Source organism: Rousettus aegyptiacus, unplaced genomic scaffold (assembly GCF_014176215.1).
Source record: "Rousettus aegyptiacus isolate mRouAeg1 unplaced genomic scaffold, mRouAeg1.p scaffold_m13_p_17, whole genome shotgun sequence".
NCBI lineage: Eukaryota > Metazoa > Chordata > Mammalia > Chiroptera > Pteropodidae > Rousettus > Rousettus aegyptiacus.
Window position 1 is genome coordinate 10,186,807 of NW_023416292.1, and position 19,810 is coordinate 10,206,616.

The 19,810-nt window shown below is 45.6% G+C and overlaps 1 protein-coding gene across 1 annotated transcript in view; it reads left to right on the forward strand.

Moving 5' to 3' along the window:
• The window catches only part of SMYD2 (SET and MYND domain containing 2), a 49,277-nt gene that overhangs the window by 13,214 nt on the left and 16,253 nt on the right, over window positions 1-19,810 (forward strand). Inside the window, exons 2-5 of the mRNA XM_016166504.2 lie at window positions 5,907-5,970; window positions 14,164-14,274; window positions 16,656-16,716; window positions 17,416-17,540. Of these exons, the coding sequence (XP_016021990.1) occupies window positions 5,907-5,970; window positions 14,164-14,274; window positions 16,656-16,716; window positions 17,416-17,540 (361 nt within the window). The remainder of the gene's footprint in view (window positions 1-5,906; window positions 5,971-14,163; window positions 14,275-16,655; window positions 16,717-17,415; window positions 17,541-19,810) is intronic.

Here is a 19,810-nt window from a genome sequence, read left to right on the forward strand (position 1 = left end):
ATTCATCCTAAATCGTGAAGTGTTATCAGGTGGAGGTGAGCAGAAACCTGAGGCTTTCTTTTTTAAAATTCGCGTCTGGCTTCCAGAACACTTTCTGGCCATAGTTAGAAAATACCATGTCTGCCACTTTACTCTTACCTAAACATTCATCGTCAAAGTAGCTAAACAACCTACCCAGTGTGTATCATTCATTCTTTGTTGTTGTTGTTGTTTGTTTTGAATTTAACTATTGTTTATTACACATGCCTGAGCGTTCTATTGGTGGGTCAGCAATTTTTAGATGAGTAGTAAAAGGAAGACATATGATTTACACACTACAATATTTATAACATTGATTTTTCTTATCTTTATTTTAATAAGATCACTATGTTATAACTAAGATTTTACTTAACTTATTGAAAGTAAATTAAAAATAAAATATAATTGGATTGACAGTATGCGAATATATTTTTATAAAAATGTAAATTAAACTAAACATAAAAATTAACATTTTTGTGTATGCTCCCCAAAAAGGTATTTTTTTTATTATAGTGACATTAGTTAACAAAATCTAGTAAGTTTGAGGTGTACAATTTAACAGTAAGGCATATATATATATTGCACTGTGTGTTCACTGCTCATAGTTAAGATTTCTTTCTGCCACCACATATTTGACCCCTTTTCCCCTATCTACCTTCCCCCTCCCCCTTCCCCTCCTCCCCTCTGGTAACCACACTAGTCTATTGTCCATGTCCATGACATTCATTCTTAACACAGGTTACAGTGTAAGAACTCTGCATGGCAGACCAGAATGCTTCAACACTATTTGGCAGATTCTGCCCTCAAAAACACTCAACTCACATGGATTTCCATAGGCCTAGGCATTCTGGAAGCACATCAGAATTTCCAGGGAGATTTCTAAAATTTCCAGTACAGACCAATCAAAGGAGAATCGCTGGGCCCCACCCCAGGCCCTGAAGTGCACGTGCACCATTAGTGTTAGGGATTCACTCTTCACTTTCTTTGAGTTCTATTCCTTTTTGAGTTATTTCATATTTCAGTTCCTTCCTCCAAGCGACCTTTACGAATCTTTCTTTGAGGGGAATTTTGTTTTCCATGCTTTGCGGTCTTTCCCCAAACCTCCTGGGCAATTCCGATCAGGTTACATTGCAAAAGAAAGACTTACGACTGTGTCTTCTGTAGAAACGGAGTTTATTCCAAATGCCTTGCATAGTCCTGCAGTGCAAATGGATCTCCCATATGAAGTTTCTCTCTGGCTAAACTTCTCAGTCAGCAGTCGTCAAACACTCAGTGTTCTTTCTCTCTCCAGCACATGCACACGCAGTGCGGCTCAGCACATTTTAGTTTGAGTTGCGACCATTAGACTTATGAAAAGTTTACATCTCTCCCTCGCACCCGTAATTTAAACAGAGTTCCCTCTCCCACCCCACCCAGCTCATCTAGAATTGCTCATAACAAAGTAGATTCTTATGCTGTTAGCTATCTATCAGTAACTGGTTCAGCTTTTCTCCTTCTCCTTCTCTGCTCTGAAGGCAGCTGGGTGCGGAGAAGGGAGGCGGTCTTCACTGGGAGCATTCACGCATAACCAGGTAGTTGACTCCATAAGCATATGTACAGTTAGTCGACCTGGACACAGCAGCGTTCTGTCATCCAGGTCACAGAGGACGTGATCCAGTGTGGACTCGCCCAGCGTCTGTCTGAGGGGCACTTAGTTTTACCACCGTGAAAGAGAGGGAGGGACCTTCTTTGCACAGACTAAATACAAAAATCAGTCCTTATTTTATTACAACCCACAGCAAGGGAAATCAAGTCCTGCGTCACAGTTGGTTGAGGGAAACTCTTTGTGGAGGTTCCCTCTCCCCAAATCTCAGGTTGAAAAATGATCCTGGATTCCCCTTTGCATCTTCGAAGTAAAGAAACGTTAACAGGATACCATTGGACCAGGACATGATACAGACCAGAGGAAAGGATGCCTTTACTTATGCTTTGTTTCTGCTGTTGGTTTATCCAAATCCAGAAATTGTTTGTGCTTCATGCACTATATCCTCCTGGATAACTGTCACAGTACTCAAGGAAGGATATTTGTGCATGACGAAGACAAAAGTGCACCTTGATGTGTGAATTCTGATTCTGCTGCCTCCTTGTTGAATGACCCTGTTGGGTTGGATATTTCACCTTCAGAATCCTCATTATCTTCATTTGAAAAGTAGGAATAACTTCTTCATGGAGCTGATGGAATTATTAAGAAAGATAGATCAGCAGTTTTCAAACTTTTTGGTCTTAGACTCCTCTATACTCTTAAAAATTGAGAATTCAAAGAGCTTTTGTTCACATGGGTTATATTTATCAATATTTACCATATTTGAATTTAAAACAGAAAATTATAAAGTATTCATTTTAAAATGGCAGCAACCATTACTGTTAACATAACGTTTTTTTTCTTTTAATGAGAACTATCTTCTAAAACAAAAGAATTAGTGAGAATCGTGGTATTGTTTTACAGTTTTTCAAATCTCTTTAATGTCTGGATTTCCAGAAGACAACTGGATTCCCAGATATGCTTCTGAATTCAGTCTGATTATGTAGTTTTGATTGAAGTATGTGGAGAAAATGCGGCCGTACTTGGCTATGTAATTGGAAAGGGAAGAGTATTTTAATAGCCCTTTCAGTTAATTGTGGATATTCTTTGATTCAATACTTAAACTCAATAAGTGATAGCGTCTTAAAGGTTACTTGTCATATACAATCTGTAGCCATGTCTGTAAACTTTATGTACTCTCTTACATTAAAATCCCTTGGTCTATCTCGCACTTTGAATGACTTTTTCTTTTAGCCATGCATGATTTTAAAAACATCACACACTGGTCATTTGGAAAATATAGGTTCATGGAATAAGATAGGCCGTCTCAAAATAGACTCATTTCGTCAAACCATATCAAAACAATCAATTGTTAATATCACCACCGGTCTCATCCGGTGAGAAACTGTCAAGCGTAGGGTGGCAGATATATGTTTTCCAAAATTCTAATTTTTGCTCGAAAGCCCAGTTTTTATCATTGGCAACAAATTTGGCAATTATTTTCCTTGAAGTAATTGGTTCACTTGATTCATTTCAAAAACATTTGCTGATAATCAAGTTTGAGTAACCACAGCTTGTCTAAAGTTTTCTTTCATTTAAAAATAGTATTCCAGGAAATGGGAAAGTAGCTAGTTTGGTTTCCAATGCCCATGATCCCCAAGTGCTGTCCCCTGAGACAGTCATCGTACGTTGGTATACAGCAGAACTACGCCTGCTTCCCATTTCATCACAATATCAGAAGGATACATACCAAAGAGTCAAGATGTAATAAAATTAGTATTTGTTACTGCTTCATCAGAGACATGCTTCAGTGAAACTGGCTCCTCCCCCTTCGCTGTGAGCGTGTGGAAGTGAAGAACACAGCGACCACGTGGACGGTTTGATGCCAGCGCTTTAATTTTCACTAAGACACAGGAAGTTCTCCCTCCAGGCACCTTTACGCCTCACCTGTCCTGCAGCGCAGGTGTCAAGACAGTGGTAATATTCCGAAAACACTCTGACCTTACCAGCTCCCTGAAAGGCTCTCCGGGGCCCCAGCTGTCTGCAGAGCACAACTCGCAAATCCTCGGCGTTGAGAGCAGACGTGATGTGACGTAACACCAGCGCTCAGAAGTTGCCTTTTTCCTCCTGTTCTGCTTTGTGGCTTGTGGACTCGGTGACTGCTGGGTTGCGGGCAGCCTTGCCTTTGAGAGAATTATTATTTTGATGAAATCCCGCTAGAGTTCCTGCCTAGCTCACCAGAGCCCAGTTGCCTTTTCTCTCCCTGGGGTGTTAGCTTGAAGCTGAAAACAAACCTTAGTTTCATATTAACTTTACAGTTGGCATCTGTGTGGGAAGACCTATAGAATCCTTGCTCTTTTTTTTTTTTTGTTTTTTTTTGTTTTTTGTATGGTGTAGAGCTAATAAAGACATTTTTGTGATAATTTCCTAATCTTTTATATCGGAGGTCCTCGCTCTGGTTTCAGAGGCTCTTTAGCGGTCCATGTATGGACTCATGAGCCCTTGAAATTTTACAGAATCTTCTGTTGTTTTCTGGGGGTTAGGGAGAAGGTGGGTTGTTGGGGAGAGCAAATAGCCTCAGTCAAATTCTCAGAGTTTCTGCAACCTCCCCCTTTGCAGAAACAAACATTAACAACTGACAGGTTAAGGGGGACATTTTTATGGGATGGCGTCTACCCACCCCGTGCCCATTTGCAAACACACCTTTCGTTGAAAAGAATTTTGAAAGTTCCCTCCCTGGCTTTGCCCATCTTTACTCTCCATCCGCTGGGCATTCTTTACGGTCCACATCACTTTGCACTTGCTTAATCGTCACTTTGCAGTTTTTTGGAGGTACCTCTGTCCCTTTTCCCTCACTAGAAAATGTAAGAGAGCAGGGACCATGGGTCTCATTTCTTTTATATTCCAAAATGCAAAGCCAGAGTTTGGAGCCCTTGAGATGCACCCATGGGGGGTATTTCAGGCCAGAGAATACACTCAGCTAAATCCGTGGGTTCCTTTGTGAACAATTGAGATGTGCAAACTTGGAATATTTATTTATGCCTCAACCATAAGATGTGTTTTTCTCCCACACATTCTTCAGGCAGCTTCTTGGAAGCCGAGCGCTGTCGTGAAAACGGCAAGGCAGCCTGGTTCCTTCCAACAGTAGCATTTTTGGCACACGTTCTGGATTCCGTGGGAGTAGTGTGGTGACTATCACTGGCTGACAAGGAGCAGAGGAGGACTCTGCAGTGTGATTCTATGCAGATTCTAAAATACCAGCTCCCCCGGGCGGGCTGCAGAAGGGGTGGCGGGGAGGCGGCTGCCCCGCAGGGCAGCACCCCTGGCAGCAGCAGGATGTCCCTCGTGGTGCTGGCATCTCTGCAGGTCAGAAAGGTGGCTTCAGGGCCATGGGCGGGCGCTACAGATAGTGGTCTGATGAAAACAATGTGGTCGTTCCGTGCCTCAGAACAATTTTTAAATAAGAGCTCTGTCATGTGTGGTTTAATTCGATGGCTTCACAGTTTTTTTTTTTTTTTTTTTTTTTTAAAAAAAAAGCTTTGGCTTATCTAACACAACAAACACACTCATACCTAACATTTGAGGAAAAAAAATATCCCTGTCCTTTATGGGAAGCAAAAACATGGCCATACACAGGGCATATTGATCTAATTATGAAGAGGCAGAGGAATTACTCAATAGCACACTGACAAGATGGGTGTGTATACTAATCGTATCCAATTATATTTTATTCGAGAATATGCCCCCGCTTGCTGGGTTGCATTATTTTTCCCCTTAGCTTTCTGGACGTTCGAATAACTGACAGACCCAAGCCTACCTTCTGTATTACTTGTGTCTCTAAGGAATAAAGCTGTCACACCGCGTTTCCACCGGTGTAGGTGTACCCCAGTCCTCTGTCTTTATGATGTCGAACCTCCCAAAGGGTTTTGTTTATTTCTGTCCCTCTTTAGCGGTAAGGAAGGCAGGACCCAAGGGCCTTCGCCTTGCCCCAGACCACTGAGTCATAGTGTGGGGGATGCTGACAGCCGCGGTGTCCCAAGCCAAGCTCATGAGTCAAAGAACATGTCGCTCATCTCCAGAAAGTGCCCTTCATGCTGTCGGGGTTGGTAAATATCAGAGCGTGCACCGTTTGACTAACCCACACCTACTCAAGGACTGAATCTGGTCAAAATCTCCTTTGGGAGAAAGCCACTTATCAGTGGGCGAGTGAGGTGAGGTGAATCTTGGCTCTGCTTTCCGACCAGATGGCGCTGACGATTGCATGATAAAATGTGCGGCTTCACGTTTCTGTGCCTCTCGCCACTACCGTGCCCTTTCTGTTTTTAAGGAAAGAAGGATTGTCCAAATGCGGAAGATGCAAGCAGGCATTTTACTGCAATGTGGAGTGTCAGGTAGGTGCTGGGCCGACTGGCAGGGAGGGCCTTTTTCCTGTGAAAATTGGGACCCCAACGCCCTTCTCTTCCTTATGCACGATTTCCCCGGCACACCAGCCCCCCTTGTAGCCACCCTCCTGTGATGTGGGATGTGGCCAGATACCCCCGTGTACTGGCCCAGGATCACTGATAGGCAGTAACATTTGAGGGCCACATGTAGGACCAAAAATAAGGTTTAGGAGGAGAAGTGAGAAAGATACAATGAGAGCCGTATTGGATACAGGGAAGTGTATTACCAAGGTTAACAGTTCACCCCAAGGCCACCAGCAACCGATGGAAAGTGCAGAGATGACAAATACAAAACATTAAAACTCAATCCTGAAAATTTTGCAAATGCGTATCCTCTCAGGTCTGTATTTTTATAAATCCCTCCAGCAGACCACACTTCACCCTGGGGCTATTTGAAGCTGATGCCAGATAGACTTGGGTGAGCCGCTGGCACGGCCCATGTACAGCCAGAGGGTGGCTGTGCTGAACTTGTACTTGGGGCTAGTGCCTCGGAAGCAACCAGGGCTGGGTAGGCTGGTCGCATGTAGACCACTGGCCATCTGGTTTGATGGACGAGCCTCAAGGGAATCTCGTAACATGGAGGTGGGAAGCTTAAGGAGGAGTTTGGAGAAACTCTTGTAGGCTCTTTGAGGGACGAGGACTGGTGTTTTCCAAACTGTCCTACTAGACACGAGTTCTGCAAAATGTTCTAACGGTACAGATTTGGGGAAGATACGATCCCTGACCTCCGTATACTCTCCCCGGTCTATTTTTTAAATGGAAACCTATTAATACACCTTGGGAAATGCTGATGGTATTAAATGGTGGCTTTAAGTGACAGGGAAGATTTTCTCCTTATCTGCACCTCTTTTTGACTCTAGTTCCTCCCAGACTCGGTGTCATCCGCCTCCCATCCCGCCCCGCTCATCTACTTCTGGCTACCTGCTGTTTCATTTGTTTCTTTCTCTTCTCCCTGCGCACTTGGCCTCTGATAGTCCCCAAAGAGCATTATTTAGCAGTGGGGAAGGTTGCTAAGCCCTGATGTCTCATCTGACCGTAGAGTTCCAGTCCCAGCGGCGCCTTGCCAGAATGCAGCACAGGCTGAGCCGTTGGCGCGGGAATGTCCCCTCTGGCACGGAAGGCCATGCACACGGTCCACGTCCCTGTGTCTCCCACGCCAGGCTTCCAGAGGCTGTCGGCCTGTGCGGCGGAATATAAATGGGCTTGTAGTTGAGTTTCCAAGGGGTGTGCTTTTTTGAAGAAGAAGAAGAAGATAGATCCTACTTTGCCCCTATCAATTGTGGGTAAAATATCCTGTGGTCGGATTGCTACAGCGTTGGAGAGATCGAGCCCTGGGAATGACGTGATGTGATTCCAGGCCTGATTAGTTAGCTGTTTCTATATTTAAGTTAAACGCTTCCAGAAAAATTAACCCGTTATGTCCCGATGCTTTAGAGAAGCAACGTAGTAAATCACATCCAGCTCAAGATGACATAACACAGAATAGGAGGAGGCCAGGATCCAGCCCTGCGACTTGCTAACGTGTGAGCTGGACAGTTCCAAGGACATTCCTCAGTCTCAGTTTCTACGAATATAAATGAGGACGGTAGAGCCCGTCTTGATGACTTGTAAGGACCCAGTGATTAGACAGATATGAAAGTCTTGCATGAACTGTGACACCACGTACAAGTATGGGGGCTTATGAAAAATCATGGTACAATAGTGCAGGCCGGACTGCAAAGAATAAAGCATACAGCCTACTTTAGATTTAAGCAGCTTGGTTTTTGAACCTAAGAGAATGGATGGATTCTAAGAGCCCGAGAATACTAATGGTGTGCACTATGTGAGCGGTGCTTATGACAGATGAGTCTTCACTTGTCTGATGAGCTGTAAATGCTGCATTAACGTCTAACCTCAGAATGCGAGCGAGTCTGAGTTACCTCTGGGTCTCCAGAGCGTTTTGCCAAACTGTCTTCCGTTAGGCCTCCCTAGGTGGCATTATTTTGATGAGTCGCCATGGTCCGTGTTGGGATTTTTGAGGTGACCATATGGTTCCCCCGCCTCTAGGAGACCCGCAGACTCAGAAACCTCATTTATAGGCACACGGTGAGGGGTGCCCTCCCTTAGGAGGGTCGCATTGACCAAACACACCAACCCGTATCCTCGTTTATTACTTTACAACAAGAGGTTTGACCACCCGTACGCTCTCCTCCCGTAGTCGAACTCTGCAAGCGCTCAGATCGTAACGAGACTGCTTGGGTGGCAGGGGATGCCGGGATGGAGGACGCGGTCCGGTGCTTCTAAGCCATGTTCAGAGGCCCTGCGCCGAGACAGCCCGCTGCGCCCAGCCCTTCGACGCGCAGTCTGCCCTGCTACTCGCCCAGTTCCTGGGCCGAGGGCCCCTCGACCCCGGAGAGTACTTCTGCAGCTCAGGTGTTCTACGCTTCTGTAAGGACTCTCCTGGATGACAAGTGATCACACAGCTCCGGAAGCCCCTTGTTTCTAGAGGTGACGGACTGGATTTGACCTTCGGTTTCATTTTTGTTCCATCCATCTCTTGTCGCTGAAGGAGGAAGCTAATGGCCATTAAGGGTTTCCATCCTTCAGCACTGAAGAACTAAATAAGCGCAGGGCAGTGCATCGTAATGAGACAGAACGGTCCAAAGGGTTTAATAACAGCCTATATAATCAATGGCAGTGCAAGGGCTTCCTACGGGAGATCATTAGGGAGGAATTTGAGGCATATGTTCTGGATAAGAATGTCTTCACAATTCCGCCTACGGGAACGCTTGGGTGGGATGCAAGCGGAGGCTCTGCTACAGGATAAAGGGAGGACAAAGCTAGAACAGAGGTGAAGGTAACTGAGTGGTTCTCCATCTAAGAAAGCACAGCCCCCGTCTGCTAGTCCCTGCCTGGGCCTCTTCACAAGCAGACCCCACCCACCCGCCTGGAGTCCTCGGGGCGTCAGCTCCACAGCGCAGAGGCTGGGGTCCGAACAAAGGTTATCAGGTCCAGCCTGTCAGTAGATACGAAAACAGTGTCCACAGTGGTTGCGTGACCTGCTCAAGGTCACGCAGTGGCAGAACTGGGACTAGACAGTACTGACGATCAGGGGAGGACCGTCACCACTCTCCAATGCTCTGCATGGGAGCCTTGAGGGTCATGTAGGCGAAGAGGGGCCACGAGGACGTATGTGTCAGAGAAAGAGAAGTGGCTTCTAATGGACATAAAAGGGAAGAGCCACTTCGATGTGCTGTTTGTCTGAAGCTTCTCCTGACTGCCAGGCACACACCCCCCACCCCACCCCACCCCGCCCAATGCCCCCAGGGTGTCTTCTTTCCAGGGAATACAGCATTTTAAGAGGTCCTAGTCTTTATTCTCCCCAAGTTCTCCATGTTTATTCTCCCCAAGTTCTCCTCTCCAACTGCAGCGCTTTAGGATTTTTCTGGATTATATACAATTTGGCTATATCTTGTCCTGTTTTCTTTCCTTTTCATTCACTTGACTCAATGTGGTTCTGCCAGAGGAAAGATTTTAATTGACAATGCAGGAAAGGGTGATGGGAGGAAATACTTAAGAGAAATTCCTTTTTAGTTAGGCTTATTTTATATCTCGTGTGTTTTAATAAACTATATTTGTTTCAATAAACATCCTGGAAAGCTAAGTGTATTTTTCACTCAATTAAGACTTCATTAAATTGCATCATGACATGTTTAAGAGAATAGTTTTAAAAAGTTATTAAATAGAGGAATCATTGCAGAGTTAAACTTTCTAGGCTGTTGTTTCTTAACGTTAACAAAGAGAGAGAAATACTATTTGTGCTTTGTAAATGGAGGTGATGGGGTTTGGGTGCTTTTGAGAGTAGGGAGGCGCATACCCTGGTGGGGATAAAAAAAAAAAAGCGAGTGAGGAGCATGTGACTGTAGATGGGAGAAAATTCTTGACTTTTATCAAGCAGAAAATAGCTGAGGGATGGACGATGTCTCAGAAATGCTCACATGACCCCATCGCTGTTATGGATTGTTACAGAATGGGGCCAGAGTCACGGGTTCAATCCTGGTTAAGTCCAGTTTGGTCTCTTAACCCAGACATAGAAAGCATCTTAAACCAAGCCACTTTTTTTGTTTGTTTGTTCGTTTTTATAATAATGTTTAAAAACATTTTCCTACTGTTTTACAGTAGGAAAAATGTGCGTGAATGACCAAGCGCGCTCCACTGCTGCTACCGGGATTACGAGAGGGCGCGCCTGTCCCTGAGGCGGGAGCTGAGCCCTGTCGGTCACCTTCATGTGAGATGGTCACTGTGCACCTGGTTCCATTTACACTCCTCTTGACAAGAATGACAGTGGAAAGCAGAAACCTTCTGACGTTTTCTTACTGATCCATGTTCTAGGAAAGCACAGACGCGTGTGTACAAGTGGGTTGTGTCTGTTTCGAAAGCTCCATTAGAACAAACAAACAAACACAACCACGGAATCCGAGACTTGGAAAAGGGACTTCACAACAAAAATCTAGTCTTCTTAGGTGGGAAGGTGACGTCTCCTTTGCTCAGCAGGAAACTGGCTGATAGGACAATGACATTCTTCTTCCAGTGTCGGGAATTCTGGTGCACCAGGGGACAATTTTACAATTCTTTAAGCATCTCTAATCATTTTTGTCCACGCAGAAAAAGGAAAGTCATATAGAGCAGTTACTGAGTTGGCTGAAAATGAATGATAAGTTTAAAACGGATACAAAAAAGTTCCATGTCTTCCTTTTACATAGATTTATTTATTTAAGTTTATTGCACAAATAAACTATGCTCATTATGGAAATCTCAAGAAGTACAGACTGACAGAAGAACATAAAGAGTATCCATAATCTTCTCTTTCCAGAGAAAATCACTAGTAACACTTTGTTATACATCTTTCTAAATCCTTCCTATGCATTTATTTGTATATTATTTTTCCTGGAAAATGGGATCTGAGTTCACATAAAATTTTATAAAGATTATAATCAAGGCCAGAGTAATAGGTTGAATTTTGAAGAAAAATAGGAGAAAAGGGTTTGGAAAAACTGACGAATATGTTTTAAAAAGCATAAAGAGTTGCAAAACTACTCTGTGTACAGAGTAACTGCTAACTTGCATTCTGATATAGTCATAAACTACTTACGGTCAAAGACTTCATCTCCCATCCCTGCCTCTAGGGGAAGTTGCAAGGCTTAATGAATAAATAAATGAATGAACCCACAAATGAACGAAACCACCTGTTTGTCGAGCACGCACTCTGTGCCAGGCACTGCTCTACGTGCTTCTCGTGGTCAAGCTGACTGGATCCTCACAATGTCCCTTTGTGGCTCCATGGATGCCTGATTATCCTTTAAAGGTCCTATATTTCTTGCTAGGCTTCAGGCCTTGTATCTGATTATCACCGTTGGAAGGTATAAGATCACAAACTCGGAATTCTGGACCTGTCCGTAACTTAGGGGTCACGGTATTTACGGCTAAGGATGCCAGTGCGAAGGGGCTAAGAAGCCAGCCCAGCATCACATAGCCGCTCGGATGTGGAGCAGGGGCAAGTGTGCAGGATCCCAAGCCCCAGGCCCGAGCCCCAGGGCCGAGCCCCAGGCCCAAGCCCCAGGCCCGAGCCCCAGGCACTCCTCCCAGAGTTACGTCGCCGTCCTTTGAGGGCATTCACATCGATAAATGTCACCACTATCATATTACTTATAGTAACATGACTTTTGTATTAAGTATATTAATAACCTAATTCCATTAATAAATAATAAGTAGATCGTATTAAGAAATATTAATGTTAAACTCCTTTCTCCCAGGAGCCCATTCCACCCACGATTCAGAAAACCGACATTGTAAAGTCCCTGCAAAGGCCTTTTCTTAGAGCTCCTGGGGTCCCAGGGGACACTTGTTTGTAGCTCTTAATCATCCCTCTGTCCCCAGCCATTGGTGCCCATTTCCCTCAGATGCCCCAAAGCCCAAAGCCCTCTTCATCGTTCCCTTTTTGCTTTGCATCCGGGGAGGGGAGCTGCCTTGCCTGCCCCCTACCTGTTCCTACCTCGTTGCCGCGTCACTGTACTCTTATTTTAGGCTTTGGCTAAAAACGGATCCTCTTCTCCCTTGTGTATATCTTGTCGTTTCTTTCTCTACTTGCTCTTAGTTATATTTGGCACGACATTATTTAACTCTGCAGAACATCTTGGCACAGACCTGAGCCAAGGGTCTGTGCCACACACTGCATTTAATCATTAAGTGACATCGTGTCTTTCCTTCCTGGGGAGGGGGCGATGGGAAGGGGGTAGGGAGACATCTTCATTCACTGAGCAACTTCATTGAGTGCCTAGGAGATTTCAGGCACTGATCTCGGTTCTGGGCTTAGAGATGTGTGAACAAGACAGACTAAGCTCCTTTACTTTTATGGGGGAGAGACAGATACTGAACCAAAAACAAAAAAAAAAACAAAAACAAAAGCAATAAATGTGTCATGTATCAGGTGGTGAGAAGCGCTGAGACGGAGCATAAAGCCAGGAAAGGGAGGTGATGGAGAAAGTGCAGGCGTCTTGAAAAGGTGACATTGGAGCAGAGACATGAAGGAGAGAGGGCAGGGGCGATATGGGCACCTGGGGGAAGAGGGTTCAAGCTAGGAAAGGCAGCGCGTGCGAACGGGCTTGAGGCGGGAGCGCGCTTGGTGTGCGCATGGAGACAGTGTGCGGCAGACACGGTCAAGGTCAGTGGGGAGCGAGGGAATGATCCCCGCCACGTGGGCTCACAGGTCATCCACGACGTCGCCTTTTGCTCGGAGGTGAGAAGGCATTCGAAGGTTCTGAGCTGAGAAACGGCATGATGTGAGCGTTTGGAGCAGAAGCGAACATCCGGGTCAGGTCGCGGGCGGTCACCGTGGCGAGAGGTGTCAGTCAGGGCTGCATCGGGCTAGAAGGGTGGTGGCGGCCAAAAGTGATCACGTTCTACTGATATTCCGAAGGCAGAGATGACGGGTTCGGCGGAGAGTTGGCCGTGGAGTGCGAGGGAGAGAGAGGCAGCGAAGGGGACTCCGGGATTCTGGCCCGAGCGTATGAAAGAATGAACATACCGCTTTCTGAGGGGGAGAGGCTGGGGGAAGAACAAGGCGCCACCCAATTCCTCTGGGAGGGAGAGAGTGTCTGAAGACTCCCTTTGGTACATGAACGCGCTGCTTCCCGGCTAAGAAGCGACTCCCCGCCACCCCGCATCTCTCTAAGCCTTCGCCCCATTCCTCCCAGTTTCCACGGCTCCTTGTTTTCTCTCTCGGGTCCGCTGCCAACAGCCTGTCATCCCCATCACACCGCCACTCCTGGTTTTTATCGGGGCGGTGACCTCCGCGGTGACCCATCGCTTCCCAGCCGTCCCACACTAACCCTGTCACCAGCGCCGTCACAGTCACTTACTCCACTCGCCTCAGGCCACTCTCTCCCCTGGTCCCCACGGCGTCATCATGTCCTTCTCCTCCCTCAGCCTCCCCTGCCTCAATCGATGGCACCTCCACCCTTCCAGAAGCGAGCGCCCATCCTTCGCCCTCGACCTGGGGCGTAAAGGCTTCAAGACATGGGGTGGAAAGGAACACAGTTTTCCTCTTTTATCAAAGGGATCTGTAGGAAGCCTGTATTCCTGAGTGTCCCCATTAGGTGCCCTTGGCAAAGCCCTCATTCGTGTTTTGTTTCTGTCGCCTATAGAAGGGGGACTAGTTACTGTTTACATCAACCACCAGCCACGTGTCCGGACGTAAGAACAGAGCCAGAACAGAACTGTAAGGGGGCAGAGCCCGACCAGTGGCCAAGACCCAAATCACTCGCCCCTACGATGGGACAACGTCCACCAAGACTGGAAGGGTAGATGTGTCTTCCAGAATAAGGCAGAAGCAGGGGGCGGAGGGGTGCCGCGGCAAGACGCGAGATGCTCGATGATAAACGCGAGGCGCGTTTTCTCACCCCGACGGCCTTGGCCGGGCCCGAGTCACATCTTAAAGGATGTTTTCATCTCCGGCTCTCGCGAGCACCGTCGTGTTTTCCGAAAGGAAACATATTTCACTTGACCTTAACTAGGAGGCCTTATTGCAGCCTCTCCTCTCGAACTTCATTCCAGTACGTATGCGTTTAGTAATGTTTTTTGTTTTTTTTTAAAAAACCTTCCCAGAAAGAAGATTGGCCCATGCACAAGCTGGAATGTTCTCCCATGGTTGTTTTTGGAGAAAACTGGAACCCCTCAGAGACCGTAAGGCTCACTGCAAGGATTCTGGCCAAACAGGTGAGGAAACGGGATGATGTTCAAGTGCACTTTATTTTATTTTTATTTTTTCTTAAAGGTCAGAAAGATGGACAAGTGACGGATGGCGATCGTCCCTCGTTAATCATTCCTGGCCATTATTTCCCGTCCCGTCCCTATGGATGGGGGGAAGGGGAATGGGAGCTGGTTTGTCTCTTGCCCTGTGCAACGAGGATGTCGCTTACCCCAGGCTAGGAACATGGCCCCAGCTTTTCGATTCTGAGCCTCGTATGAGACAGGATTACATAGAAAAATACGGCTTTCGAAGACATGAACACCTGACTGAAAGAAACTAGCGAGCCACAGGGGACCAGCCCGGCCCGCCAGGCCTTGAGATCTTCCTGCTTTCCCTTCCGACAGAGAGGCCGCGCCCCACGCCCCGGTCCCGCCCGGTGTTCTGCTCTTTCTGGCTCCAAGGCAGGCCAGGAGTAGGATGGAACAGCCGGGAAGGGGTGGAAAAGTGGAAACTGAGGCAACGGGAGAGAGGATGGGGGGGGAGAGAGAAGGAGGAAAAGAGGAAGCGCCCCCGGGGGGAATGTGGCAGCCACCGCAGGCTCCTCCGCGCAGCCGCCAGCACTGGCTGTCTTCGCCTCTTCTCTCAGCCCTTACTGATTGCGTGCGAGACACCTGATCACCAAAGGACCGACCTGAACGGAGCGGAGGAAAATGCCACAGGACTTACCCTTGTGACACCGCGAAACAGGCCGCGTGGAGGCACGTAAACACCGAGGGGCCCGCCGAATGACGAGCGTGTGTGTGGCAGAGCCTCTGGACTGGAAACCTTCTAAAGCTGACATTTCGTCCACCTCCTCTTTAGTTCGCCCTCACCTTGTAACATTTTCTGTTTTTGTTTTTTTATCGAAGCCAAACATGATTGCCATGATTAGCACATACCTATCCCCAGACTAAGTTGGCACCCTGGGCCACGTAAACAGAAGTAGAACATTTCCAGACTCTGAGCTCAGCGTTCCGTTATGTTCAGCTTGGGCTCAGATGCCTGCCGAAAGGCCACTGTGCCAACTCAGGGTAACCGAAGGCACTCAAGGGGTGCCCGCAGAACGAGACCGAGAAATCAGAATCCCGTTCCCTGGTGGGGGTTAACCTTCGGATCCTTACTAGCAGTTATCTTTAAATGCATGCGGAGTGTTGGGTCAGAAGGAAGGGGCAGGAGAAAATGGTGTGGCTGGGTGAGGTGTCAGGGCAAATAAGCTGGCGAATTAGATCTGGAAGTATCCTGGGAGGATTGGGTGGGGCGACCCCTCTCACCCCCACTCATTGATGTTACTTTTAGTGTTATGGTTAAGAATTCAGAAGGAACTGGTGTACTTTCCTGAATGAAAAGCTCTCCCAGGCAAAATGAACTGTCCGTCTTATAGAACCGTAGCCTGTGAATGGAAGACGTCTGCTCCAAAAAAGAACTATTGAAATGTTTTGGCACCGGGAGGGGAGTCTGAATGCTACGATGAGTTTATACCAGTTTCATTCAACTTTTATTATAATTACTGCTACTACTAATAGTCTATTAAATGAAAAGTTACCTGGCCACCCTTTCATCTCTATAGGACCCGATGATTAAAAAAACAGACCGTTTGTATTCCAGCAGCTTGCAAAAGATTGGGGGGGTGGGAGGCAGGCTACCCAACTACCAAGGGGAAGCTTAACATGTTAACTAGGGAGGTGAGAGCACCCTGCGAGACCACCTGTACCCTCAAATTGAATAGCCAGATTACAAAGACGGCGCCTCAGGCCGGCTCTTGAGCTCTGCTTTTGAACTCTTGTCAACACCAAGTTTATTCATGCTCTCAAAGCCTAGCAGGTTTACTATTGTTAGCGCCTCTTGGGGTGTCTAGAACAAAGCCAGTCACACGTTTAAAGTGAATCTAGGCTCACAGATACAACCAAAAGTGTTCTTTTTGAAACACTGAATTTGAAATCATTTTAGCCTATGCTTAAAGAAAGTGTGAAATGGACAGGGGGTAAGATTTTGTTCCTTTTTAGAAGGGGAAATAATAAATAGAATGGTTCATCCGTAGACTCAGTCTTTTTTAAGTCAGGGCCATAAAAAGTTGTTTTCTAGCCAGTGTTCTTTCCCACGACAAGCGTTTTTGAGCCTACTGTGTGCCGAGCATCATCGGGGTGTTAGGAAATGCTACACACGCTTTAGAAAGCGTTTTAAAGGAGTCAGTTTGGGATTTGGGTCTTGGGCAAAGAGGTTCTTGGAGCTTTCATGACAGATAACTTGGAAAGCTTTCTTTATTTCAGAATTTTTGCCTTCTCGTCATGTTGATGTAAACGTGAAACCACTCCCTTTTTGCCCTAGTTGATAAAATTCATATCTCTGTGATTTCTTCCCCAATTACTAGAAAAACCACCCGGAAAAAACACCTTCAGAGAAGTTGTTAGCTGTGAAGGAGTTTGAATCACGTAAGTCTTTTCGCGACCGGCCGAGGAGGTATTCTAGTGCCATAGTTAATGTGGACAAGGCAGGACTGAGAACAGGAGGTGATCGTTTGTCTTGTTACTGCTGGTGGTGATGTTATAATTAGTAGCTTTTATTTTGACTATGTGCTGTTTTGAAAAATGACTATGACTTTTTTTTTTTTCTGAGTTAATAAGATTGCTAGGAAACAATTAAGGGGAAGCAGGAACTTGCAGGGTGAATTATTGCATCCCAAGCCCTCTCTCTCCTGCCGGCTCTCCTGGCATGCTGAATATTTTTAGATCTTTGCTGAATTGCAGTCCTGTAAACAGCTGATGCCCTTACCGAAAGGCATGAAGTCAGGGGATGTCCGTTTTATTGACCATGACACAGATTCCAGGGCCAACTGTGGGGAGGGGGGCCTTGACCACACTGAGACTGGTTATCAGTCGTTGCCACTCGTCCCTGACCTCATTGCTAATGGTCAGTCGAAATTTCATGGCCTAAGTGACTTCCAGGTGTCAGAGGAAGAGAAGAAAGAAATGGCGTGTTCATCTTCCCGTAGGATTTCTCAGTTAGACCAAGTGATGAGGAAGTATGTTCTGAGGGTACCACACATTTTCTTTCCTGTTTACAATGAGAAAAGGGTGTAGCTAGAATGTCAGAGTTTCCTACCTGGTGAATAATGGTTTGTTTATCCACAGATCTGGATAAATTAGACAACGAGAAGAAGGATTTGATTCAGAGTGACATTTCTGCTCTCCATCACTTTTACTCCAAGCACCTCGAATTCCCCGACAACAAGAGCCTGGTGGTTCTCTTTGCGCAGGTGAGAACACAGTGTCCGGTCCGGCCCTCCTTCACCCAAGCCCCTTGCCTCCCCCCCTCCCCGCCCCCTCCCCCGCCCCGCAGGCGGTCTGTGGAGGTGAACGGAAATCGAATTGATGGCATCCGCTTGAGGAACAAGGTTCTTGAACCCTGTTTTGCATAGCCTTGCTAGGTGACCTTGAGCAGATCAGGGTCTCTTTCGTTCTGGCCCTTGAGTGGAGCAGAGGAAATTCGCCTTACCTCTGCCTCTTGCCGCAGAAATTGTCTGTGAGAATGGAGGGGCTGCCAGTGCCTGCGTACTGTGGCACACTGTAAGCTCTGACAAGAAAAGACCGTCTGAGGTTCACACGTTAAATTTTATTTTTCTTCTCGTGACCCATTTTTTTTTTTTGTTTTGTTTTTCCTACCCACACTGCGTTGATAAAGCAGAGGTGAATACAGATGTCCTCTAGAGGGAGGCCCTCTCTGATGGCCCTGGGAAGGACAGTCACCACACTGAGGAGCCCACGCGGGTCAAGGTGCAGGAAGTCCTTCCTGATGGTTGCCAGGAAATCTTCTTTAGAGAAGCCTGGGTTTATCAAAATCAGATGATAAAAAAAAAACAAACAAAAAAAACCTAGGGAGGCTTCTAGACAAAAGCAACTTAGAAGCGATTAAACACCTGGAAACCAGTCGTGCGAGAAAGTCTCAGGCCCAGTTAAGACAAGTCGAGAAGGTGCCGGTGGCCGCCTTCGGCTTCCTGTTATTGCGAGGGTGGCTCTTCCTGGCATATGCTGCTAGGTCAGAGTTCCCTCCCTAATGGACTTGCATTTTCCTCTATAAGCTGAACATGTAGTTGAAGGTGACTTTCCCAGAGAGAGACTGGAATACTGCTCCATAGGGACTAGTGGCCACACTCCTCTTCCAGAACCTTCAGTCTCTAGATAGATAAAAGAGCTTGGGTGGACCCTTGTCTTAGAACAGACTAAATATCACCTACATGCCCTTTGACCAGTAATTACATTTCTAGGAATCTATCCTAAGGAAGTAATCAGAGATTATGAGCAGAAATGGACATGTAGATTGCTTACTGTGGGGTTCTTTTTAAAACCAAAAAAAAAAAAAAAAAAAAAAGGAAAGAGAATATAACTGGCCAGTAGTAAGAGTTTGGTAAATAAATTATGGCATATAAGTTATGTTTCAAAGACTGTCTAAAGACATGAAAAATGTTGATGCTATACTCATAAGTGTAAAAGCAGGATAAAAAACATGTGTAATATGAAAATGCACATGCATTTGTGAAAAAAGATTAAATGGAAGTTCACAGTTGATGATCTCTTGAGTTGTGGAAAATTTTTGCTTTTATCTTTGAATGATTTTCTACAACAAGCATGTGCAGCTTAAGAAAATACTTAAAAGAAGAAAAAGATGAAAAAAACCCATAATGCTTCCATTTAAAAAACTACACATATGAAGAAGGAAGTGAGTCCTCGTCAGTCCTCCAACCCAGGTTAACTCCCCCTGCCCATGAGAATGACCGTTAACAGTTTGATGAATCCCTTAATAAATAGATATATTTCTATTGTGTGACTGTCAATCAGGAAAAAAAGCTGTTTGTTTGTTTTTTTTTTCAGAAAAGAATGGGTTCAAGTTATGAGCGTTAAAGGAATAGTAATGAAAACTTTCCCTATTTTCATAATGTTATACTGATTTACAACATACTTTTTTTCTAGTGGATTTCAGTAACCATGGAAAGTTGAAAAACTGATTTCTGTTACATTTTTTAAAAAATCAAGTGCATAGCTTCTTTTTCTGTATGAGATGAGGCATGGTTATGCGAGAAAACAGGAGACATGAAAAATATATAAGGTATCTTCTTTTCACTTCCAGCTGTGAAAATAAAGATAACTTTTCCTCTAAGACAGCAATGCACGCTGCTAAGGCTTCCCAACGTTGGCACAGTAGATGTGGGACCATACGCTCATAACCGAAAATCAAGGCACTGGGTCGCACAAGCAGAAATATATTTGTGCTGTAAATGAGTCAGAGTCTTTGAAATTTGGACTCACTCAGAAAATCCAGGAGATAGATACATATATTTTTTATATTATTTATATTATGTATTTATATATGCATATACACATACACACATACGTATACACACACATATCTACACCCACATGTATATAACTAGAGATTATTAGTTTCTTTATAGACTCCATATTTATCAAATAACATTCATTCTAAGATTGTGTATGTACGCACATAGCCCACATGTATCTTTTTTCATAT